Source organism: Eschrichtius robustus, chromosome 16 (genome assembly GCF_028021215.1).
Source record: "Eschrichtius robustus isolate mEscRob2 chromosome 16, mEscRob2.pri, whole genome shotgun sequence".
Lineage (NCBI taxonomy): Eukaryota > Metazoa > Chordata > Mammalia > Artiodactyla > Eschrichtiidae > Eschrichtius > Eschrichtius robustus.
In genome coordinates this window covers 88320500-88345904 of record NC_090839.1, presented here as the reverse complement: position 1 = coordinate 88345904, position 25405 = coordinate 88320500, and the positions used below count along the sequence as shown (strand labels likewise).

Sequence of the window (25405 nt, the reverse complement as noted above, 5' to 3'; positions counted from 1 at the left end):
GTGATTTTATGCCTTTAACTGAGAGAGGATAAACATGGGCCTGGTGACAGTGTGGCGGGCGTAGGGGTGTGCAACACCGGTCAGCTGTTCTGATCTGGGGTCTTGCTCTGACTTTTCTCTGGCTATGCCAGGGTTTGGAAGAGTTCTGGATCTTTGCCTAAAAACCCAGAACCGTAGCCTTGGACTTGAATACCTGAGTAACCTTCCAGAGGCACCAGACTTTGAGATCCCATCCAGCCTGTGGTCCTGGGGTGAGGGCAGAGGAAGGTGCCCAGAACAGCACTCGGGCCCTTCCCGTTGCTGTGTTGCCAGCAAGTGCCCCCCTCGGGATGGTGACAGCACAAGCGGTCCTGGCAGCTAGTGTGCCCCAGTGCCAGTGGGGATGCGGCTGGCTCTAGAGACTGAACAAAATGAGTGACAACAGGCCTGTGACCTGGTTGAGCAGATAAGCGGGCCACAGCGTCAGTGCACAGAGCACCGTCACGAGCCGCAGGGCTGGCTGGCGCCCCGGGTCTGCTGCTTCCCTGCTCCCGAGGCCTCGCGCTCGTGTCCTCGTTAAGGCTACGGAGCTGGTGACGGCGCAGCTCACACCTGGAGCCCGGAGCCTCGGCTCCCGAGGCCGCTCTGCTCTTGGGGCTGTTAGCGTCCCCAGGGGGATCCCAGCACACTGGTGGCCCGTGTGCGCTCCAGACTCCCGCCAACAGTTCTGACGCTGGCCGAGCTGCTGGGAAGGGTCACTGGGTGTCAGTCCCCGAGGGACCGAGGAGGCGGTCTGTGTGCAGGAAGCAGATGCGGAGGCCGCGTTGGGTTGGGCCTGGGTGCAGCGCCTGTACTTGGTGAGGGCACGCAGCCCTGGGCCCCTGCATGGCCTGGACACTCGGGCAGAGAAGCCAGAATTGTGGCCACGCACGTGCTGGGATAGGAACGGAGATCACAGTGTGACCTTGCTTGGTTGTTTCTCATCGTGAAGTTAGAGGACACGGCTTTTTCGGGAGGCCCGGGTGCCCCACCAGAGCAGAGCTTGGTGGTGTCGCTTAATGCTGGTACGGTAAATACCATGTAGTCACTATGTTTTGCGAGTGAGTCCGTTGTGTTAACGCAGACAGGAGTGCGGTCAGAGTGGGGCTGGCGTGGAGGAGAGGCGTGCACAGTGAGCACGAGAGCGCGTGTCTGCTAACAGCCATGCCAGCAGCAGGGTGTTGACAGAGAGAAAGTGGGTGCTTATACTAGTCAGGTGTTGCCGGGCTCCTTCCTATAGGTGTGTGTGTGTCCCGCGTCCTGAAGTCCAGCCGCAAACACGTACATGAGCGGAGCCGCTCGGTCTCCTGCATCAAAACCTGATGGGGCTCGGAGACCAGGAGTGTCACCACCAGCCACCCTGAGCAGGGGCCCCGGGGCTGGGCTGGGCTCAGGGGTCAACGCAGACCACACGCCTCCATCTTGATGCCCACTGCCCCCGGCCCGAGAGGCTCCCCTGGTCTCAAGAGCTGGACCAGGGATTGGGCTCCTCTAGACTTGCCACTGAACTTGGGCGCAGTGGGGTGGGAACCCAGGTACGAAGAGCCGAGAGGCCTTCCAGGGAACAGAGAGCCCGGATGAGCCTGCACGCAGGGTTCGGGGAGTGAGAACCCAGCCCACGGGTCCGAGAGACACGGGTTGGGGGACGCCTCAAGGGGATGGAGGCCTTGCGGGGGGGATGGAGGCTTCTGACGGGGATGGGAAGCGAGATGGGGAGCTGGGGAATCTGGGGACCTTCCTTCAGGGCATGGCTGAGGCTGCCTCCCCGCATGGCCGCCCCGCATACCCAGCCTGCCTGCGGCCGTGACGAGGACAGACGTATCATCAGTGACGCAGGGGTGAGGGTCTCAGTCCCTGAGGACCCTCAGTGGCACTGAATCTGCAGGCGGGGCTCCCTCTCTGCAGCTGGGTGTCCTCATGCGTGTCTCTTCCCCCCGCCCCAGATCTCCACAAACGTCAGGCCCTCGTGCCTCGGCCCTCAGGGTGACCTTCATGTCCCTTCATGTCCCCCCCGTGTCCCCAAGCTCCTCACAGCAGGGACCGGGCTTATGACCCTTGGCCATGAGGGTCTCGCCTGCCTGCATGTCCCCTGGGGAGCAGTGGGTCAGGGGAGCCGCTGCTTTTACCTTGTGCCCGTGGATCGTGGGCATCTGTCACCAGGCTCACGTTTTCTCTTTCAGTTTTTGTATTTAAACTTTGTGTCAGGAGCAAAAACTAGAAATGGAAACCAGTTTGTTTCTGCTGTATATTTGAGGGTAAAAATGATTTTCTTTTCCATAGTGTAAAGAGAGTAGGTGCAGATGAGCTGTGTGTGTGTGTGTGTGTGTACACGTGTGTGTCCCAGATCTTAAGAGATTAATTCAATCTAATAATTCCCTGGGCCAAGGCGTAATCGATTTTGATGGATCCCAGGGCGGCCGGAAGTCCTCAGTAATGTGATGATGGCCCTGACGTAACGGGATTAAGTCCTGGACAGACCGGCAGCGCGCTGACTTCATCCTGTTGTCATTTCCATGTGGGGAAATTAAGACCATTCATCACGACTAACTCTTCCAGGAAGCAGTTTTGGGAAGCGCTCGGGTCATCTGGGTGCCGCGCAGGCGGGCGGGGTGCATGCGGGGCGGGCCAGGCAGCACAGCACGGCCAGCATTTGGCTGAGTGTCGGGCGGTATCGGGGCGGGGGGGGGGCGGTGGGGGTGGGCAGAATGTGAAACATTTTCCACGAGGAAGGAAACTTAAAACCCAGCTCGGCCCCTGTGGCATTTCTGAAAAGCGCACTAACTTGTGTAGGGCCCGCGCCGCCCTGACTCACGGGGTTCCTCTGCTCTCAGGGGGGCGCGTGAAGACCTGGAAGCGGCGCTGGTTCATCCTCACCGACAACTGCCTCTATTACTTTGAATACACGACGGTAAGTGCAGGGCAAGTGCGGGGCTGCCCGTCCTCTGGGTCGCGTCGCGGGACCCTCCGCGGGTGCCGGGGGAGGCTGGCTGAGCGCTCTCCTCCCGCAGGATAAGGAGCCCCGGGGAATCATCCCGCTGGAGAACCTGAGCATCCGGGAGGTGGAAGACCCGCGGAAACCCGTGAGCTGGCTTCCCCGCCGCCCGCCCTCCCCCTCCCCCTCCCCCCGGCGCTGGGTGACTGTCGTGTCTGTCTCCACCAGAACTGTTTCGAGCTTTATAACCCGAGCCACAAAGGGCAGGTCATCAAAGCCTGTAAGACGGAGGCGGACGGCCGGGTGGTGGAGGGCAACCACGTGGTGTACCGCATCTCGGCGCCCAGCCCGGAGGAGAAGGAGGAGTGGATGAAGTCCATCCGGTGCGCCGGGCCCGGGGGCGGGGGGCGGGGGGCGGGGGGCGGGGTGTGGGTGGGTCATGGGGTGGGGCAGAGGGGGCGGGGCCGCGTGGGAGAGGACCGGCCCTCCCGGCCTAACCGAGTTTCTTTCTCATTTTCCCCCCAGAGCGAGTATCAGCAGGGATCCTTTCTATGACATGTTGGCCACGAGGAAAAGGAGGATTGCCAATAAGAAATAGAGCTTTCCTGGCCTGAGCAGCAGGTAAAAGTAAACTCAAACCCCGCAGCAAAGAGTGACTGGGGGCCTCCCCGCGACGCCCTGGACCCCCGGCCCGGCTCCTCAGGGACGGCGGCCCCCGCTGGTCTCGAGGGGCCTCACGTCGTCCCTTCCCGCCGCCCTCCCGGCGCCGAGCGCATCCCTCTCGAAGTCTCGTCCAGCAGCTGCGCCTGGTGGTTCAGCCGTGAAAATCCGCGTGGCAGACGCGGGGTCACACGTGCTCCTTTGTGGCGGTGTTCGCCGTTCTGGAAGCCGCTGTTTTGTATCATAACAGGAAAGGAAAAGCTACCAGTTTTTTATTGAGTTTTTTTTTCTCAGATACATAGGATTATAGCTTTTATATGCCTTTTTGTATTCTCAAATTATAATGAAAGATACTTTCTAACAGTAGTATTTTTAGAATGGCAGCTATAAATTTAACTTCTGGACACAAGAATATACTGTGCACTGAGAACAATTGCATGTGTACACATATGCAGCCCCCCGGGGGGCTGGGGGGGGCATCCCGCTGTGGGGGGGGGGGCCCAGGGGAGCTCCTGGTGGAGGGAGGCGCACGTGTCCTTGACGACCAGCACTGGGCGGGGTAGGGCGGAGGCCAGTCCTCTGGGACCGTTCAGCTCAGACTTTGTGGTCCCACAGATACTTTCTGAAGAGGCAAATTGTTAAAATATAAATTTCGGTTTGGGGCATTTATCCTGTAACTTCTGAATCCCAGGATAGATCAGCGTACATGTTGGACCACATGAAATTGCTCATGTTTGACCATTTCTGATCATGCCCACAAACAGCAGTGTCCTGTGGTCCAACTGAACACGTGGTTCAGACCAGCTGTGACCACTGTCTTCACTACTTAAAACTTGTTGGCAAAACGAACGCTTAGAATAATTTGACCAGATTTCTTAACGTAATGAGTAGACATATAAGGAGATAGAGATAACCTTATTCCATGTTTTCAGAGATTTGATCTTCCGTTATGGGGAGGGAAAAGAGCAGGCGGGGGCGGGATGAAGAAGTGGAGCGCTTAGGCTTGTCTGTAAATAGTTTAAAACCCCAAATATGCACTGGTGGTGGGACTGCTGAAGATCGCCGACCAGGAGGTTGTCAGGTTGCTGGTGGCTGAATGAGAGGTGCTCAGTCGTGCGCTAAGGGCAGGCTGGAGCTGGGCCCCAGCACGTCGCAGAACTGGCCCAAGGGTGCACGGGTGGTCCGGCCGAGAGGCGCTGGGTGCTGGGACATTCGGGGCTGGTGACAGTTGCCTTTTTATTGGGAGCTTTATTTCCGCCGCCAGGACCCCCGCATGTAACACATAGGACCCCCTTGCCCACAGGGGCTGTTCCGGTGGAGAGTCCCTCCCCTGCAGGACCTCCTTTCCCTGCCCCAGCCGCGAAAGCACTCCCTCCGTTTGCACACTTGAGAGGTCATCACCTCTCCTGTGCAAAAGCAGAGTCGGAGAATGACAGCCGCAGGCTGTACGCACTTACGTGGAGATGTAAAGAGCAGAAGGAACCGTTCCTGGGAGCTGCCTTGATGCCGAGACTGAACGGCTGTGGGCCCTCGGCCTCGGTGCAGCTGACCTTGACGTAGCGCTCAGTCACACCAGACTGCAAAGGGGTCTGCACCCAGGACTCTCCAACGTGCATCAAACTGATTTTTTTGGTTCATTCCCAAGCTTTTAGGCTTTGCTACTGTACTGATACCTCAGATTCGAACCTCTAGTTTTGAGAAAGGCGAGTCAGCATTCTTGAAACGCGTGACTGGCATATATGCAACTCTGGCCCCAGTCTTCCGTGAAAAGAGACGCTGCCCAGACCACCAGACCAAACACTGCTGACGACGACCCGGCAGCGCCTTCCCCTCGGGCTGGCCCCGTACCCGGGCTGCTTGGGGCGCCGGCTCCATCAGGATTTTGTGTGGAATAACCGGTCTCTCCTTTGTCTGACCCAGGTAGGACCCTGGGGATACAGGGCTTTCTGTCTTTCGGGTTTGCCTCAGGGTGGGGCTGGGAGAAGTGAGCGTAAGGAAACACACACCTGGAAGAAATCTGTTCCTCTGGCCATCTGTGAAGGAGCCTCGCCCGATGGCTATTTGCCCGGAATAATGCAGAAGGCCATGGTGCTCAGAATCTGTGTCACTTGCCCTCGGAGCGTTAACGTGAAATCGTGTAACTCCAGGTTTTGTGTGACAGCGTTAACCTGACGGGGCTGTGGGGCGCGGGCCCGGCTGCCTGGACCTCAGCGTGGTCCCCCGTTCATCCCCCTCCCCGCTCCCCCCCGTCTGTGCTCAGTGCTTGAATTATCAGTCCCAGCTCTGTCTCCTCCAGAGACGGAGGGCAGGAGGCAGGGAAGGGGGTCGCCGGGCGGGAGACGGCGGCTTCCACAGCCCCGCCAGCCCCCGTTAACACCTGGGGTTTAGTTGGCCCACCCTGGACCCAGACAAGCAAGTGTCTTCAGGATCACGGAACAGTTTTGAGCAGTTTAATGTGGTACCAGACTGAGTCCAAATAAGAGCTATTTGTAGATGAAGCAGCATTTAATGCTGCCTATAAAGCAATGCATATCTTTCAAGTTAAAACGCATATATCTACATAGATGTGCTTTGCTGAGAAGTTAGGTCTGTTGTAGACCAGAAACCACACATTGTGATTTCTTGTTTTATTTTTTTCTTAGAAAACATTTCTATTTACAGTAAATACAGTTAATATGTAAATAATGTACATATATAATATGACTGCTGGAGTGTTTGTCATTCAGTGTATATACTCCAACTTGCATGAAGAAATACCCTATATCTATTGATATTTTGTTGTAAAGTGGATGGTGAAGTTGGGAGAGTTGTATGGCTGTCAAATTGCAAATACTGTGTTGGTTAAATAAAAACGCACTGTTAAAACAAGATTGCCTGTGACTGGGTTCTTTAAAGTAGGGAGACTGTCGGGTCCAGCAGCCCACACCTGACTCTCCCTCACCCATTTGGGGTCTGCACCTCTCAGTCTGGGACTGAGAGCCCGTGGCTTGAGCTTTAGAGGTTTTAGGAAAGTGCAAAGAGAAAGAAGTCCATGAGAAGTGTCTGTAAGCAAATGGGGAAAACAGCAGTTAAAAAATAAGACACGAAAGGTTTAATTTGCTGCCATTTATATACTATATAAATTTTACATGCTGTATATTTACAGTGGGGCAAGTGCTTTTTTAATCTTTAAAAAAACAAAGATCAAACTTTAGACATCTCTGAACAACACAAACTGTATAAACCATACAGATTATTCAGATACAAACTGTATTAAATACAGCTTTCCCCACTCCAACTCCTGATGCAGGACCAGTGAATTATAAGTGTATCACAGTTTGATAGCATATCCATATTAAAAATAAAATCACAGTATGATTTTTGTCTGTAACTAGAAACTTTAAGGGACCAAGCTGACAAGTCAGACTCCAATATCATAGTCAAGACAAGAGACACTGTATAAAAAAGTGTTGTTACGTAACAAAAACATACTGTAGGCCTTACAAATAATGTTCGGATTATACATTCATAATGTAAATACTCATCATAACTGGTAAATTGATTGGAATAGTTCCACAAAGTTCAAAAACAGAACTTGTCTATAAAATACATCTTCAAATCTTGAATACAACTAAAATATGAAGCAAATTAGTTTCTAGTATCAGACATTACAGAAAACAGACTGCTCTCAAAAGTCGAGTTGAGAGCTTGTGAATCTTTAAATAAGTTTTTAAATTAAATATACACGCTGTCAGTTTGTACTTTTACTAATTCCATGGTTTCCCGGTTGGTCTTGCACCGGACGTCCAGCCTGGAGGAGCGTTACATGGAATACGAGTGATCAACCTGAGTCTGTGATTAAGCAGCATTTGAGATGTTCTAGTCCAGGGCGTTATTTGCAATGTGATTTATATACACAGTCTTATTTTACAATGGTCAGCAGTTGTAGAAAGTGTTCATTTGGAATAAGGGTAATTAAGAAAAGGTAAAAACTAAAAAAAAAAAGTCCTCCATGGTAAAATCTGTACAGTATTTACTAAAGAAGCACCACGCAGATTTGAACAAAGTTATTTTCTCTATTTATAATTTAAGCTGGGTTGGGGATGGCTTCTGTTGAACACGTTGAATCTGAAAGACAAGAGGCAGCGGGCGTTAGTTGGTCCAGAGGCAGGAAGTGGGAGCCCGGCGCCCCGTGAGCCCCCCGGGAGGGGGGCTTCTCGTCTTCATTCACGCCCTCCCCTTAGCAGGCGCCCCCAGGTCTCCCCGCGGGCGGTGAAGGAGCCGCCGGTGGCGCGGAGGCCCGCGGGCAGGGCGCCCTCTGCTGGGCGCGGTCCCGCCAGCCCGGCCGCAACCCGGCGATTCCCTTGCTCTAGGTAGGAAGAGGCTAATTCCTTAACGCGGCTCGGGTCCTCCCATTGAGGACACGCTGTAAAGCGTGTTAAATCAACTGCAAGTTAATCTCCTGCAGACAGTTGACTTAAACCCCCCTTGCCGACTACCAGAAGTTACACGTTTGGACGAAATTCCCTCCGGAGAGCAACCCCGCAGGTGCAGGACGCCCAGGACACCAACCCCACCTCCCGGGGCCACTGAGTACGAGGCCAGGAGGAAATGACACTCCAGGTTTTGATTTGCTGTAAAAAAAAGCACCCAAAACCCATTCCGATCAAACCAAGCCCGAGCCCTTTCAGTGCGCGGGGCGGGCGGCGGGCACGGGAAGGGCTCCCCTCTCTCGGCCCCTCCAGGTGGGGCTGCGAGAGGACATGGCTTCTCCATCTTTCAAATGTTTTATCAAATGACTTGATTCTGAAGCTTCTGCCCTGCCCTCACTTTCTTACAACGAGGGAGGGAGGGAGCAGAGCGACTCTCTGACTTAAGGGGCCCAAATCCCACCCACCCCAGGACTGACTCCCCACCTGCTACCCCCGAAGCCGAGGCCCAAAGCTCCCTCCTCAGGGCCCCTCAGCGGCTCTACAAACCAACAGGAAGAACATACCGAGACGAAAAGAGCTTACCGTAACTAGTGAATTTTTTGTTTCGAGGCCACGTTTTCAATCACCTAGAAAGCAAAGGTTAGGAAACATTTTAATGATGGTTTTGCAAAAATTTTAGTGCCTACGCTGTGTGTGCGTTACGTGACTACACTCAGAAGCAGTCCTCAGAAGCTTAATGTCTGTTGCCTGAAATCAGTCCTACACAAGCTGTGTCTCCAAGTGCTTCACTGAAAACAAGAGTTGAGGTGACAACTGAGGGCCACGTCCCCTCGGGCGTCGTCCACCCTGACCCCAGTAAACCCATCAGCGTTTCAACATTAGGTGAGAACAGATCTTAGGCCAAAGAAATCGAGAGCTTGATGGCGCCAGAGAACAGGAGTCTGGAAGAGAGGTCAGTGGTCAAGGCACCAGGACAGACACACGCAGGCCAAGAGGTCTGGCCTCCACCAGCCGACAGCGATGCTTGGCTTGGGCCCGAGCAGGTGGCCCTTCCCGGGAGGTCAGGACGGGACGGGCGCCCGAGCCAGGAGCACACCAGTCATTGGGCGCCATCAGATCGAGGACAGGAAAGGGGCCACCCCCCTGCCTGCAGCCTCTGGAGACGCGCGTCTGGGCCACCACATGCCCACTACTGGGCTTTGCACGCCACCTACGGTCCCCCGAGCCAGCTCTGCGGGTGCGCTGGCGGCCACCAGCTGTGGTCCTCACCAGAGACCTGCAGCCGGAAGGGGAAGATTCTGGCAAAAACGTAGAATCCCCGCGGACCTGCGCAGAATGCACACGAACAGCCCGTCTCCACTTCGCCCCAAGCGCCAAGCAGACGTCAGCAGGGACTCATCCCCACCAAGTGCCTTCCCCGAATCGCTGAACCGTTCATGGGAAACCAGTGTGGAAATGCAAAGGATTCCCCTCTTAACAAACACAGAGCAAACCCACCGGTAGCGTCCCTCTCCTGCCGCCCCTACGACTCCTCACCCAGTCCGCGCGCCCCAGCATGCCCCCCGCCACTCGGCAACGCGCCACCCCTTCTGCTCTCTGCTCCTCCCAAACGCCAGAGCACTGTGCGGCCCTCTGTCCCTCCTCCACCACCCACCGTGGGACCGGGCCACTGCACGGGACAGGGCTGCCCCCGAACAAACGACACCTCACCCGGGTCCAGGACGCAGTCGAGAACCCCGTGGCCCCTGGGCATCTAGGACAGCGGGCAGGGTCGCGGGGGTGCGCCTCAGGGGTCCAGGGCGAGGCCAGCACACCTTTCCCCGTGGACGGGCGGATGGGCGGGCTGGGCTGGGCTCATTGCGGCTCTACAGACACCTCAATTTCACATGATTTTCATGTGAAATGAAATATTCTTCTTTTGACTCTTCCAACCATTTAAAAACGTCAAATTCTTCCTTACCGTCAGGCCGCGCAAAGGCGGTGGCCAGTCCAGCCCTGCCCTAGGCCCCTGGCCCCCTCAAATACGCTCAGCACTCCTTCCAGGGTCGAAGGTCATCGGAACAGATGAGGAAGCAAGGGGGGGCTGCTTTCAGAGCAATCAGAGTAGAAAAGGCTGGGAAGGTACAAGGGAAGACAGAACTGTGCAAAGCAGACAAGAATCCCAGAGCCCAGAGGCCTGCAGTGACCCAGGGAACCCCATCAGGAGCCCGAGCCCCACCAACCCAGGCCTGAAGCGTGACGTCCAGCGAGCCAGTCACCAAACTGAGTTCTAGGTTCAACTCCCAATGCCAAAGGCTTAAGGATTCTGGAGAGAAAGAATGTACCACAACAATATTTCTATCAAAAATTGCTTAAAAACAGAAGTTCTGGTCCACAATCAGACACTCAGAGCCATAAATTCCAGAGGTTCCCGGTTCCGCGTAACTCAGGTCTCCAGTAAGCGCCGAGGCGGCACGGCTAACCATCGAGACCGGCCACAGCAGCCGCGGGCCAGCCGTCGGGCAGAGGACACAGGGCGGGGAGCTCAGAGGGGACTTACACCTTCTACGCCCTTTGAGGCTCCTTCCCTGTGTTAACCACCCTTTCCAAAGAAAAGAGTTTCTATATTCGCAGTTCCAAGTATGTCCTCTTACCCTGGCCACAGTCAGACGGATGACACCTGTCATCCCTGGTTTCCATCCAGAAATGTTTTGTTTTCTCACGGAAAAGTCCCACACCCTCCAGAGGCTGGCCGTTTGTGAGGGGGAAAGCGCTGTCCGCTCTCCGGAAATGGTCCACAGTCTCACAGCTGGCGGCCTTGGGCAAGTGTGGTTCTGAATCTCTAACCAAGTCCTCCGATTTCCTTGAGTGCCTCTTCTTCTTCTTCTTCTTCTTCTTGTGTCTGTGGAGGTCAGCATCAGAGCGCGCAACCGAAAGGTCTGAGTCCTGCTGATGCCTGCGGAAGAAAAAGCCGGAACTCAAACCACCGGAAAAGCAAACCACCCCAAGGAGAACTGGTCTTTGACTTTGATTTATACCCACTACTGTTGACACTCATTACGTGAACACAGGTAAACCCTTATCTAACGAAAAATGCGTTGTTTTCATTGTAATAATTTTTTAAGTCTGGGGTCATAAATTCACCAATTTCAACCTTTCCCCACCGATGCCCTTCAGCTTTGTTTGGGAGGGGAGCTATGGCCAGAACACCAGAGGAAGGATTTCATCAATTTTTCCTGAAACTAGTGGCTGAAGGAAAAAATATTTTTGCCAGGTGTCTCAGGCACATAGGAGGGAAGGTTGTTTGATTTCCTCTTCCTTCAAGTAACCACTATTTACCTGTGCCTTCTGGTAACCGTCTCCCAGGGTTTCGATGTTAAGAGGCACCCGTGTGTACAGCACACAACGCGCAGTAACTGTTTGTGCCCACCCCTCTCATCGTGGAGAAGTCATTTTCAAGAAAACTACTGACCAATTTAGCTTTTTAAAAATACAAAAACAAATGTCCCAATGAGATTTCAAACTGAGAAATGGAGACAGAAAACTAGACAGAGGCAAATGCAACAAATGATGTGTCTCAGCCCTTTGGGTCACAGGCACATTCAACAGGATGGCGGCCTCCCATTTCCTGCCACACGGCAGTCACTGAGGTTGAAGGAAGTATCAGCAGACGTGAAAATATAACTACATCTGTGAATAAACATATTAACAATCACTGTGAAGTCAAAGAATCCCAAGTTTTATCTACCAAACACTGCACACTTGCTCCTAGAAGTTAAAAAGCACTAACTGAAAACGGCAAAATCATCTTAAAAGATGGTTTTCGGGCATTTCAAAATACCACGAGATATGATCCAGCTTAACACAGAGCTAAGTTTTAGGAATCTACAAAAACAGGGAAGTCCAAAACCCACAGAGATAAAAAATACAAATCAGAGTCACATACACAGGACACAGACCTTCGCAGGTCACCAAGCACACACACCCTCACCTGGAATCTCGGTCTCGGTGTTTGTCTTTGGATTTCTTTTTCTTCTTTGATTTTTTGTGCTTCTTCACTTTAGGCTCCTCTAAAGGATCCTTTTGTAAGCTTCTCCAGGCTTTCTTTTCTACGTGACTGTCATCATCCCCTACACTACCGTACCTCCGTTTCCGTGACTTGACGTCCTTGTGTTCGTGAAACCGACCGGCGAGGTCACAGCTGCTGTCTTCAGCCCCCGGCGCAGCCTTTTCGTGGGCGTGCTTGTCAGCGGGGTGCGGAGGGGGCGCGTGGGCCAGGCCCGCCCGGGGGCTGCTGAAGCGGTGCCGGTCCCTCTCTTTGGCCGCCGGCTCGTAGCCCTTCCGGCCTCTGTAGTGGTCCTTGTAGGGCCGGCCGCCGTAGGGCCCGGCTCGGTCGTACTCTCGCTCGGCGTGGAAGGGCCTCCAGTCCCGCGGCTCGCGGGCCGGGTACGGGGCGCACCTGTCATGGTGGTACCTGCACCGCCCCCAGCGCATCCTGTCCGGGTAGTGCTTCTCCCGGGCCCAGGCGAGCTCGCCCTCGCCATGGTGGTAGCGGCCCCACTCCTGGTCGGGGGCCCCCCTGCTCCGGGAGCGCCGGTGGCCGGACCTGGCCAGGGACCCGGGGCAGGGGGCGTGCGGGGCCGCGGCGCAGGGCTCGGGCCACTTGGACCGGGGCTGCTCCCGCCCGTGGCGGGGCCGCTTCCGGCGACGCTGGTCCTCGGTCCTGCTCCTGCTCGCCCGCGCGCGCTCGCCGCTGGACGACCGGTCTCGCCGGCTGCGGTAATGTCCTCGGTCCACCTTTCTGAGGCTGCTGATTTTTTCCTGCACTGGACAAGCCTCCTGGACCTTCTGCCCGGCCTTACCGTCTTCACCTCTCTCACCGTTACTTTGCTCGGGGACCCCCTCTGGACGGTTTTCTGCGATCCTGTCTAATTGCGGAGAGGGCACCCCATCTGCGGACACCCCTGTGCTTTGAGGGGGACCCTCCACATCCGTGCCTCTGTCCCGACTGCTGTGACCCAAGGGCTCAGGCTCACAGTCGCCCTCGGTACGTGACAAGGGACTCGGGCTCAGCCTCCCCGCTGCTTCTGCTGCCGCCGGGTCCTGGGGACGCTCTGGTAACATCCCTTTCACGTCCTGGGACGGTTTGCTCTGATCATTTGTTAAATTCCCAGGGTCACACGGTTTAGGAAGCTGATCGTCCCCGAGGGTATCCTTGTTGGTGTTACAAAAAGTGTTGATACTCGGCAAAGCCTCCTCGGGTTTTGCCAAAATGTTTTCAGAGACTTCTTCTTTGGTAGGTTTGATGCTGGGGTCCGAGGGCGACAAAACCTTCTTGAATTTGCTGCTAAGGCTCGTGACCAGCTCCAGGTTCTCACGGGAATCGGGAGCGGAGCTGCCAGCCTCCAGGTCAGCCTCAGGGTCCTGCGGAGGCCTCTCCTCTGTCCCACTTGTACTGCAGCCCCACCGAAAGAAAGAAAGAAATCAGCCATTTACTTGTTTGCTTTCTGGCTTACAGGGACAAACACTTGAAATCGTTCGTTTACTAAATATTTTATGGCTTTACTACATCTGGTTTAAACCTAAAACTGGGCTTATCATTTTTGGAAACTTCAAATTTTCTCATTAAATAAAAATGTAAAAATTTGTATCAAGCCTACCCCATTTTTCAGCAATAATAATTCTGCAATTCTAGGCGCCTTCTGTTTTCAGATATACTTCTAATTCTTAATAACTAAGTCTGGACCATCAAAAAAGTCAAATAACGATGGGGCTCTTACTTTTCCTTTGGATCCCTTTTCTCTGAATTTTCCTGGAGCCTCGGAGCTAGAGTAGCTACCTCCAGACAGAGCCAAGAGCTCCCTGAATTACCTACAGATTGTGAGGAATCACTGAGGCTTTAGAAACACTTTCTGTAGTAAAAGAACTCTGCCTTGCTTTTGATGGAGTCTCGAAGTTAATGAAAGCTGCCAGAAAGCAAGAAAAACCCTAAAGCGGGCCCGCTTTGCAGCGGGAAAATATCTGGGAGAGAGAAGACACGTGTGATCTCGAGCGTGGCAGTGACGTGTTCAAGGCCGCACGTGAGGTTAGGAAACGTGCGTAGCTGGGGACTGACTGCTTATACAATCACCTGTCGTAATTCTCACGCACGTTACATTTGAAGACAAACTAAGCCGGACAAGGATAGAGAAAGGAGGACAGCCATCCTGCCAGGGACTGAGTGTTCAAGTGCCCCCTCTTCACGGTCGACCGGGAGTGCGTGCGCTTTGCTCGTTTTTCTAAGTGAGCGTTCCTAACAGTGGTTCTTGGTGAGGGCACGCCCCCCGCAGGGCCCTTCTGAAACGGGGGGTGCATTTTTGGGTCAGCCCCACGATGGGGGAGCCTCACCAGCACCAGTGGGCGGGGGCGCGGCAGGCGGCCCCACAGAAGAGCCCATGTCCCAGCGATCACGTGGGTGAAAACCCCGGCTCTGTTACTGGCCGCTTCACAGACACTGCTAGGGTGTCGATCTCAGGTTGGTCAGAACTTGGCCACAAGTCGTCCACCAGGAGGACGTCACGGCGCTGACATGCGTGACGTGACCTGTGCGTGGCGCCAAGCTGCTGGCCCAGCCCGTGTCCTGCGGTGGCCCCGCCTCCCGGCTTGTTGGCATGGCGACACGCCACTGCCTTCTGACCCTTCCTTCTACTCCCGTTACATGACGCTGAGGTCAATGCACTGACTTCTTTTTTTTCTTTTTAAGTGTGGAGACAGACCATCTTAACTAGGAATTTAATTCAGAATTCTAAAGGGAGCAAAACAAAGTCTTCGCTACTGGACAGTCGAGAAGCCCTGCGCCACCCCCTTCACACCTCCTCCGGCGCCTGTCACACGGAGGGCTGAGTGGGACGGTGCCGGCGGGAGGCTCCGCCGGGGGCTGAGGACGAGCCCCAGAGAGGAGGCCCTGCGGGAGGGGGGTGCGTCAGCTGGACTAACAGACCCTGTATGTGTTTACTTTACTTTCTTAAAAGGAACATGAACGAGTTCGACAGATCGTTATTCAAATCGTTCCAGGGTCCAAAAGGTTCACCGAGACTTCCGCGAGCGGCCGCACCCACAGGCCCTGCTGTGGCTCCCCGGCCCGCGTCCCACGGCCTTGGGACAGTATCCTACCTCGTCTCATCTGTGGAGCCTTTCCCTGTGCTGCTGAGTTTGAAGGTCTCTAAGATTTTGTCTTCTGGGAGAGGTGGCAAAGGAGCAGGCGTCAACTACAGTAAAAAAACAGAGATATTTCAGCTCCGGGGGCCACCTGAAACCCAGCCACGTGACCCGCCGGACACGAGGGTGGAAGCAAAGCCCGCCCCTGCCCCGCCCAGTGCAGGCTCACCTTCCCAGGGAGACCGTTTGCCTTAGAAAAGGGGTTTTCTGAGTGTAGAGCAGGCTGGACTTGGCAGGTGGCAGCATCCGAGGGCAGGCCGTTTTCTTTCGGGTCACTGTCCGTAGTGGTAGCACCATTTAGAGCCACGGGCTCTCGGAGCTCGTGCGGAGAGGCCCCGACATCTTCGGCCTCCGGAGCAGGGGCGCACGCACTCTCGGGGGGACCGAGACCGTTCTCCTTGCCGAGGCCCTTCGCCTCCTCGTCGGACTCTTCGGACGACTCGGCGCCGTACGGGACCAGCACGCCGGAGCTCAGCTTGGACCTGCCGTTCATCATAGGCTCAGGGCAGGACTCCCTCAGGGTGATCTGCTTTGTTACCTTACTAGACGCGGGCATCATGGGGGCACTCGAGGTAGACTGTATTGCAGAAGAAGTGGTAATGGTAGAAGACGGGGCAGGCTTGTTAGGGCTCTCCAAAGAATTGCTGTGAAGGGTAGGCTGAGACTGACCTTGGCGCACAGGTAACTTGTTGTGAATACTGATCGTGATTTTCTGTTTCTTGGGATGTTCTGGAATAACTGAGGGCCTGTTAACTGACCAGTTCTGAACAGACGTCGAGGCGTTAACAGGGCCAGTCCTACTGACATTGGAATTCCCGTTAGGACTTGACATGGAGCTGCTCGGTGTTTCCTTCAAGGCTCCCGTCCCATTTAGATGAGGTGGGTTCTGGAAACAAGCAGACCACAGCCAGGTGAGAGCTCCAGAAACAGTCGCAGACTCAGAAACCTGAGGCCGTGGGCCTCTCCCACTTTGGTTATCTTTTTCTTTTGTGAATAACAAGTTTCACGCACCAAGAAAGCCCTCCCCCTCTCCTGTGGGCCTGCCCACCGCAAACCTTTCCCAGGGCACAGTTTTCTGAGAATGAATTTCTGGTGAACAGGGACCACTCCTTTTGTCAGAGAACAACACCCAGACCAAATTCTTCCTGCTCCAATTTGACAGAAAGAAGCAGGTCCCTTTGGGCATGGAGTCACACAGGTTCTCCTTGCACGGTTTCCAGGGAGCCCACCGCAGTCCGGGCAGAAGGGAGTGCCAGCCACGGGGAACTCCCACGGGCCAAGGCAACAGGCACGTGGACAGACACGCTCACTAAGCCATCCCTGCCCCCATCATCTCCGACTCCTACTCGAGCAGTTATTTTGCTCCAGATCCCAACTTTTGCTGCTATGACCCAGAAGTTGCAAACTGGTAGTCATGGGTGAATTCTGACTCACAGATAAATTCTGTTTGGTCTTCAAAATGTTTTCTTAAATATCTGAATTAGTTGCTATCCTAACACTGGAAGGCTTCATAGTTAAAAAAAAAAACAAAAAAAAAACCAAAAAACCTCTTGAAAAAGCAACAGCAGTGGCCCCTCCACACAGGGCATGTGCTCTCCAGCTGGCCGTGTCCTGAGGCCTCACCTTAGCTCCCTAAGCCACTCAATCTGTGAGTCCCTATCAAACTGAAGGCTGTTACGACACTATGGCACAGGTGACAGGATTATTCCAAGGTGTATACAGGCTATTCCAACAAGTCCAACATGTCCACAATCTCAACACCTACGTCAAGCAAAAGGCAGGCCTCCACTGAGGACTCGGCGCTTCACGCGAACCAGGCGTACCTTCCACTCCCCCCGAGAAGCCGTGAGGGAGCGTGACCAGGCCCAGCCGACGGCAGACAGAAAACACCACGTGCCTGAAAGGGCTAAACGGACACGACTGAAGTGTTCTTTTTGTAAAGGCATCACTTTCCTGGAGGCCAGCATTAACCAAGAATCCCCAAATATTTAATCCATTAAGTGAATGGAAGTCCAAGGTGGGAGCTAAAATCTCTAGCGTTTAAACAGACTTACACCAGACTTTCTTCTTGATCATTGTGTTCATACTCAGAGATTTTCTGTATATTTGAAATATAATAAACAGCTTGAGTAAACTTTTTGGCCAAGAAATTCAGTTGTAGATGAGGTCATGACAACTACTGCAATGTTAACTAGAGGGCTGGAAAGATGAACATAAAGATGACATTCTACCCGTGGAACGTTACCTTCATCATGTGAGAGGGAAGCTGTGGTCCGATAAACCCGGATGCTGCCTGTTTGTTGCTGACAACCCGCTGGCTGATCACCGGTCGGGGAGAGGACTGGCCAGGGCTGTGGGCGGAATGAGTAAGTTCACCTCCATTTTTCACATCGTGGGACCTGGGGACAGAGAGTGACAGTGCTCAAGGGACACTGGGACACATGGGACATCTCCCCCAAAGAGACTCATGTACACCCCACCCTCAGGTAACAGGTGACACGATGCGCAGAGCTCCACGCAGGGTCCCCGTCAGGTCCAGGCCAACGCCGGGTGCTCAGATCGGGAGATAACAGGGTCACTGGGCAAACGGTATTTTGAACTGTGGATTCTGAGGATGCCACTATCTGAAAGCTACTGTTCTTTAGTTTTTAAATTTTTTGAAAGGTATTTTTCTTTTCTTTTTTATTTCTATTTTTCTAATTATAAATGCATACCATTGTAGAAAAATCTGTAATATCCTGAAAAGTTAGAAACCAACAAAAACACTGTGCCTCCCCTCACTGCTTCGAGGCGTCCACTGTTCAGACTGAGTGGAGTTTCCTCCAGGCTTTATTTAGCCTGTACTGGTTTCTTCAGTGTCAGGGTGTAAAATTTCAAGCTGCTTTTCCTCCATATACAGAGCACTCTCTCATATCGTTTTAAAAAGCTTTATAAAAATCACTTTTAACAGCTGCATTGTATTCCACCATATGGATTTGCTACAATTTATATGATCTTCTGCTATTGATGGAAATTTCACGATGTTCTTAATTTCCAGCTACTACAAACGAATACACTGGAGCACACATCGGATTGCTCCAAGGCCGTACATTCCCAGAAATGGAATTAGCGAGTCAGAATGTGCAGTAGCAGCAGGGGTGCTGGCGCTGGCCCAGGCCTGGCCCAGGGAGGTGGCTGGCCGCCTGTGCTCAGTGGCTGAGAGGTGACCACACCCAGGTACTCAAGAGTCCCCTTCTCCAGGCCTCCGCTCACTGCCTCCCAGGCCCCCTGGCCCACCCGGTTTGCCACCAGCAGCAGAAGCCCACCCTCTGAGACGACCGCCTTCCCTTTCTTCTGCATGTTTCTTTATTAACCTGCCGAAGAGCTGGGAGCTAAAGCAAACTCATGATCCACACTGAAAACCACCTTCCTTACTCTCCCCACCATCGAGATGCTGTTTAAACAAACAATATCAAATTTAAATATGTTGATGAGAGGAAGAGAGATGACATAACAGAAAAGATGAAAATTTGCTTTCCTGACGATACCTGATATAAAAGAGAACATAAGCTTGTTGACTGAGTACCGATCTAATATCACTGGTAGATACGATGGAGTCATTCATTTGGTACCAGAGGCCATTGCTAGCCTGCAAAACAGCCAATAAAAGAGATATTAGATACAATTAGGTAAATAGGGAACACCAATCCACAGACGTAAGAAAAATGGGCTTTCACATTTTAACTGTAAAAGCCCCACCTTTCCTCCCCAAAATGCCAGGGCTATCTTACAGTGTATTGTAAAAATAGTTATTAGCAAAATCCACAGAGCTTACTTTTATGTAGCAGAAGTAATGGCCAGCATGGCAATTAAAACCAGTGTGTACCAGTACTGCATACAAAACATAAATGATCGGTTCTCCATTTGGCTGAGACATATACGGTCGAATATCAAGATACTCAGGATATTTCACATCCTACACAGGAATGGAAAGAGGAAAAAGGAACATCATTTCTGAAGGTGCAGGTTATCCCACGTGCACAGGCACAGGAGACCCCAGAGCACTGCACCCTATGTTCTGGCAGAAACCCAACACACTGAACCTCATTTCAAAAGACAGAATTAACCTGGAGCACACCTGAACCTAAGTGTGTTTAATGCAATCCCACTGTATTCTTTATTTCCTTTAAACAAATAAGGATCCACGTTAGGTGAATCCTCCAAATCCATCAAAGGAGACAGTAACAATCACAACTCTGGATTTGAGAGTCCAGACTGTCTCATTTTTATTTTTAACAATTCAGGAACAGATTTCTTTTGCATGTTACTGGATTTCTGACCACTTTCAATCTTCAGAAAGTGGGAAGAAAATGGGAAAATTCAGTATACTACCAGTCAGAAAACAAATGAATAAACAAAATAAGCTCTGATGAAAGAATGGCAAGATCTGACTGGGAACCCTCTTTGGATTCAAATGACACAAGCTCACTCCCTGTAGCCACTCGTCACCTGCACTGACTATGAAGCCCAAATGAAGATAGTAATCATCAATTTATCTTCAGAAAGTCTAGCCAGCTAAAGGATATAGAAAAAAACACATACGCTCATAAACACACATACCAAACTACTAGCTCAATTCTTTGACATTTTTTTTCTACTACCAAGTGCTGGAAGAACTTAGAAAATCAGATAATAGAACTGTTCAATTTAGTTGCTGACACTTAAGCCTTGAAAGGCTCAACATAAATGGTTATTAATAATATTATCTACATACCTTAGCAATTTTTCCACCAGTAAAATTTGCAAAACGTTTCAGAGAAAGTGTAAGAACATTAGAAGATCTGTGTATAGTGAACCTCTTTGAAGCTGGAACCATCTTTTTACACCTTGGAAAAAAACAGAAACAAATGTTTAAGAAGATTAATATGGGGTTTTTTAAATCTTTCCCTTGTTATTCCTCTGAAACATTCTAAATTAAGTTTCCAAAAGAAGGCTATGAGATGAGAAACACCACCCTTTTCAACCAACAGTGAAAATATTAAAATTTAAAGTACGGGGGAAACTGCTTAATTAGCATGAAAGAAAAAGATAGGACAGTTCTGAAATGTCAGGTATGATAGGTCACTGATATTTTTAAAATTAGATTAATGTAAGTTTCTCTCAATTCAAAACAAACTGAAAAACTGGCTGGTATAATACTGTGAAAACTAAGCCCAGATACAAAAGGAAGAAAGTAAAGACTAGAAATGTCCATGAAGTTTAAAACAAAGGAGAAATCCCTATGGTCTTGGGAGGAAAGGGAGCCTTCTCCCCCCACAAAATGAACCCAGGCACACCTCATGTTATTACCCTTTGTAGATATTCCAATTTTCACAAATTGAAGGTCTGTGGCAACCCTGCATGGAGCAAGTCTACCGGCACCGTTTTTCCAACAGCATTTGCTTACTTCGTGTCTCTGTGTCACATTTCGGTAATTCTCGCAATATTTCAAGCTTTTTCATTATTATTACATTTGTTATGGTGACCTGTGATCAGTGATCTTTGATGTTACTATTCTAGTTATTTTGGTATTTTTTAACAGTAAGTATTTTTAAATGAAGGTCTGTACATTGTTTTTTAGACATAATGTTATTGCACACAGACTACAGTATAGCGTAGACATAACTTTTCTGTGCACTGGGAAACGAAAAAATTCATGTGATTCACTTTATTGTAAGATTTGCTTTATTGTGGTGGTCTGGAACCAAACCCGCGCTATCCCTGAGGTCTGCCCATATTCAATAACAACGCTTACCTGTATTACCTGACTTAAAATGAAAATCTACTTAAAACATATGAAACAGGGCTTTCTTAAAATAGGCTCTCTTGGGACTTCCCTGGTGGTCCAGTGGTAAAGAATCCACCTTACAATGCAGAGGACGCAGGTTCGATCCCTGGCCAGGGAACTAAGATCCCACATGCCGCGGGGCAACTAAGCCCGTGCGCCACAACTACTGAGCTTGCATGCCTCAACTAGAAAGCCCGCGTGCCGCAAACTACAGAGTCCATACACTCTGGAACTTGCACGCCACAATTACGGAGCCCAAGTGCCCTGGAGCCTGTGTGCCACAGCTAGAGAAAACCCACATGCCACAACTAGAGAGAAGCCTATGCGCCGCAACGAAAGATCCTGCATGCCGCAACTGAGACCCAACAAAACCAAAAATAAATTAAATAAATAAATAATGAATAAATCTTGAAAGAAAGAAGAAAGAAGGAAGGAAAGAAAGGAAGGAAGGAAGGAAAGAAAGAAAGGAAGGAAGAAAGAAAGGAAGGAAGGAAGGAAGAAAGGAAGAAAGGAAGGAAGAAAGGAAGAAATACACTGCCCCCTTTAAAAAATAAATAGGCTCTCTCGACTCGATGGGGAAACATTAAAGAATAACTTAAATTCGAGGTTTCTAGCAGATACTGCCCCAAATCCTGGGAAAGAGCCAGCAGTTAAGAGAGATCCTGAACTGCTCTGGGAGAAAGTGACTCCCCATCCACCCCAACCCTTTCACACAGGAGAGTCTATGTAAATGCTGCTCGACACACGCGCCACACGCCACACGCCACCGCAGCCAAGCTTCACACGCGGCAGCACTAGGCTGTGGTGAGTGGATGACCTTACCTCTCCATGCCCACCCACCTTCCCAGGAGCGAGGCCCCGTCTCCCATTCCTCAGTGCACTTCTCTGAAGAGTGTAAACACAGACACAGCGTGCCCCGGCCCTTGGGGAAGAGAGACCCCGGGTCTTCCCAGCCGGTAACGGGAATCTAGCCCTGGGCTACGCAGACACACCGAACCCCTCCAAACCAAGCCTCCCCGCCCCCCACGCGGCCTCCAGCATCACCCGTCATACTTGCTGCACTTGTACGAGTTTTCTCCGTCAAGCTGCTCCGGCTTCACAAACTGCTCCAACGCCTTGTTGACGCTCTGAGCAGCCTGGGGACAGAGCAGCACCAACACCACATTACCACTCCCTGCCGCTTGTTAGGAAAAAGAAAAAAGACGACTCGAAAGTATAAAAGCACATGTGAATTTTTATGTAAAAAGAAAATCTTCTTTCATTATGACGTTCAGTTTTATATTAATACATGTACACACCAAGCTAATTCCCCTCCCATTAAAAAAAAGAGCAGATTAAAGTCAACAAAAATATGTGAAGAGGTTGCTTGCTGCAGCATTATTTAAAATAGTATAAAACTGGAAACAAATGAAGTATCTACCAGCAAGGAATCAGGCATGTAAATCGGCTGAAGCACAACACACAGAAAGCCCAAGCAAAATGCAATGAAGATAGGAAGTGGCCAAACAGACTGAAGGTATAAACCCATTTTTATAAACAGTAAACAAATACTCTGGAAGCAGTTTATATCAAACCGTTAACAAGAGTACATTCTGAGGGACAGGATCTCACACGTCTCTGCAATGTTTCTCATTTTTATCATTAGTATTACACTTGTAATCAGAAAAACAAAAGCTTAAGACAACCAAAAATAGGAGTTTAGAAAATGCAAGAAGCAAAACAGGATCTAAAGAATAACAACCACCTAAATTTGGCTAATAGAGGCATCAGAATCTGGTTTTATTAAGATTAAGTGAAAAGTCAAAGGGTAATAAAATTATTAAACGTTTTAAGCTTTTTATGATGCCTAATACAAAGCTTAAATAATCTCCTCTAAATAAAGTCCTAGCATATTAAATTTTTCAATTTATATTCTCTAACATGTGTAGTCTAAATTATAAGTGAACTATAAATACATAAAGTATGACTGACTTTTTTTAACTTAACCACCACAACAACTATCAAACTTACCTTTATCTCCAATGTTATATCGAGATATGGATCAAAAGTATCTGACACACCTTTGCAATTTAAACATTTGACTGAAATAAAAAGAAAATGCAAAGGATAAGCCAAGTATAATCAGTATGGCAATACCAACTACTGAAATGACAGAACATATAAATATTATCACAAAATAAAAAACACACGGTACTTTTTTCTTCTATCACATCGGGCAAACAATTTTACTACTACACAGTTAGAGGCACTAATGTGATGCACGTTCACCACTGGCTGGAGTGTAAACTGGCATAACCTCTTGGCAGAGTGACACAGCGGAGTCAAAGTTTAAAATAAACACACCCTTTGATAAGGAGATTCTAACAAATTATCCTGTGTATATACACTTTTACATGGACATAAAGGCATGTGTATACAAGGATGTTCAATGAAGCACTGATGGTAACAAAAACAACAAAAATTAGAAACAATCTAAAAATTCCCTGATAGGGAACTAAAATAAATGGAATACTACTGCAACTGTGAAAGACTCCGTTAGACCTATATGTGCTGAAATGTAAAAAGGTTTCCAATGTGAAAAGCAGCCAGTCTGCTCATGCACAGGAAACTACTGGAAGGATAACCACAAACTGAGACAGGGGCTGCCTTTGAGGATGGGGGATGGGAGTCTGGGCTGGAAGGGAGATACATTTTCCATTAGTAACCCTTTCCTATCCTTTGCATTTGTTAAGCCACATACTGTGTCACACTTATCAACCTTTAAACAGAAGTTTACCTCTAGATCTTAGGTATCCTCCAAATATCTGACAAACGAGTGTGGTAGCCTGGGTGTGTCTGTCTAATCTGAAAAAGTCAAACAGTAAAATGAGAGAAGAGTTCTACAAAAATGACAGAGGCTACAACCAGATTTTAAAAGCAGGTACATCTATAAAAGAACAAGAATTCAAACAGCAGAGCTGCACAGTATGTGTGACAGCCAGAGAATCGCCGTGCCTCATGAGAACACAGTGACGGTTTGGGGTGAGGCAGGAATCTGGCCCTGAAGCAGGACTGTGACACCGCGTGAGGACTCGCCGGCGAGGGCAGGGAACACAGAGCGTTCTCCCCTGTTCTGCAGCCTACTGTCATCCAGACAGGGACAGCCTGGCCAAGGCAGTGCTGGTGGCAGTGGGAAGGCAATGGGAGACTTGCTGGGTGTGTTGAGGCAATAGCAAGTGGGTTAGGACTTGTTATCTAATTGTTTCTCCAATCTTCCTCTTGAGCCCACATTTAGATTTTAAAGAAGAAACTGCAGAAACTGGTAACTGACCAGAGTGAGAAAGACGCAGGGAACAAATACAGATTTCAAAGTCTAGAGATCAACTCAGAAAACGCTGGCACAAGAAAGGAGAAGTGGTTAGTTTTGAGCTGCAGAGGGGTGATGATACTCAGAAACTAAATAACGTCAAGACCAACATTCATGTCCTGACGTCTGCAATTAAATCCAAATCATTATAGTAAGCACACCTTTTAAAATTTCAACCATTTGAAAATAATGCCAATCACTTGAGGAAGAGGCAGCGCAAAGTCAAAAGCTGAGGCCGAAAGAGAGCTCTCTGCACACCCATCGTAAAAGGCTAGACTGAGTTCTGGTGAGCCAGTGAGGTGGGCAGGGGGTGGGAATGGGGGTTGACCGATGCTGTGTTGTACTCACTTGTTGCTGCCATTCAAGCATGCTTTTTGCATAGCATCAACAGTGTACTGCAGGAATTCATGGGCATCTTCTTGGCTTCCAAAGCGGAAGTGCCTAGCTATGCCTATAAAGTTCGAGTAAAGACAAAGCTTTATCATCACATGACATGCCGGGCTGTACTCCCCCCAGAGTTACATCTTATGTCAATACGTTGGTTAGAAAATACCCGATAATTATTTTATGAGGAAACAGCATTAATAAGCTCCCCTGAGAACAGCTAGGACAGGCCCTTTAGACCATTAAAAGTCCACATGGGCTAGAGTTTCCGAGAGCCCAGAGACTCTATGTCTTCAGCAATAAAATGATACCTGAATAAATTCAACTTTGGCTGTACTGTTTCAAAAATTTGTCCCAAATGTTATGTCAGTGCACACATCTTAAATCTGGCCCTAGATCTTCCTGAGAGAATCCATGTAAAACATAAACACGTGAACCTATCTAAATTCTATCCCAATAACCTAGAGAACATACTATATTCTCCACTGAGTATCATCTTGGTCCTATTTCTAATTGACTAAACAGCCGCAAGACAAAATTACATAATAATGAAAAACAACACAAAAGTATAAACAATATACATAGAATTTTAATGTGTATGAATATATATAAATATATATTAACTTGAATCATATGAAATTGCCAATATTCTACCAGTTCTGACCTACAAA

At 50.2% G+C, this 25405-nt stretch overlaps 2 protein-coding genes across 2 annotated transcripts in view; one reads left to right on the top strand and one right to left on the bottom strand.

Moving 5' to 3' along the window:
- Window positions 1-6478, top strand: part of CYTH3 (cytohesin 3) — a 91916-nt gene extending 85438 nt beyond the window's left edge. The window contains exons 10-13 of the mRNA XM_068566186.1: window positions 2850-2926; window positions 3027-3098; window positions 3179-3333; window positions 3476-6478. Coding sequence (XP_068422287.1) covers window positions 2850-2926; window positions 3027-3098; window positions 3179-3333; window positions 3476-3548 — 377 coding nt within the window. The 3' untranslated portion in view covers window positions 3549-6478. The remainder of the gene's footprint in view (window positions 1-2849; window positions 2927-3026; window positions 3099-3178; window positions 3334-3475) is intronic.
- A 236-nt stretch (window positions 6479-6714) lies between these two features.
- USP42 (ubiquitin specific peptidase 42) overlaps window positions 6715-25405 on the bottom strand; it is a 41811-nt gene continuing 23120 nt past the window's right edge. Inside the window, exons 5-18 of the mRNA XM_068524175.1 lie at window positions 24699-24801; window positions 23781-23848; window positions 23015-23085; window positions 22058-22140; window positions 19952-20063; window positions 19013-19153; window positions 18726-18826; window positions 17444-17597; window positions 15368-16084; window positions 15154-15248; window positions 11993-13456; window positions 10656-10957; window positions 8605-8648; window positions 6715-7717 (exon numbers count right to left, since the gene is read on the bottom strand). Coding sequence (XP_068380276.1) covers window positions 8641-8648; window positions 10656-10957; window positions 11993-13456; window positions 15154-15248; window positions 15368-16084; window positions 17444-17597; window positions 18726-18826; window positions 19013-19153; window positions 19952-20063; window positions 22058-22140; window positions 23015-23085; window positions 23781-23848; window positions 24699-24801 — 3419 coding nt within the window. The 3' untranslated portion in view covers window positions 6715-7717; window positions 8605-8640. The remainder of the gene's footprint in view (window positions 7718-8604; window positions 8649-10655; window positions 10958-11992; window positions 13457-15153; window positions 15249-15367; window positions 16085-17443; window positions 17598-18725; window positions 18827-19012; window positions 19154-19951; window positions 20064-22057; window positions 22141-23014; window positions 23086-23780; window positions 23849-24698; window positions 24802-25405) is intronic.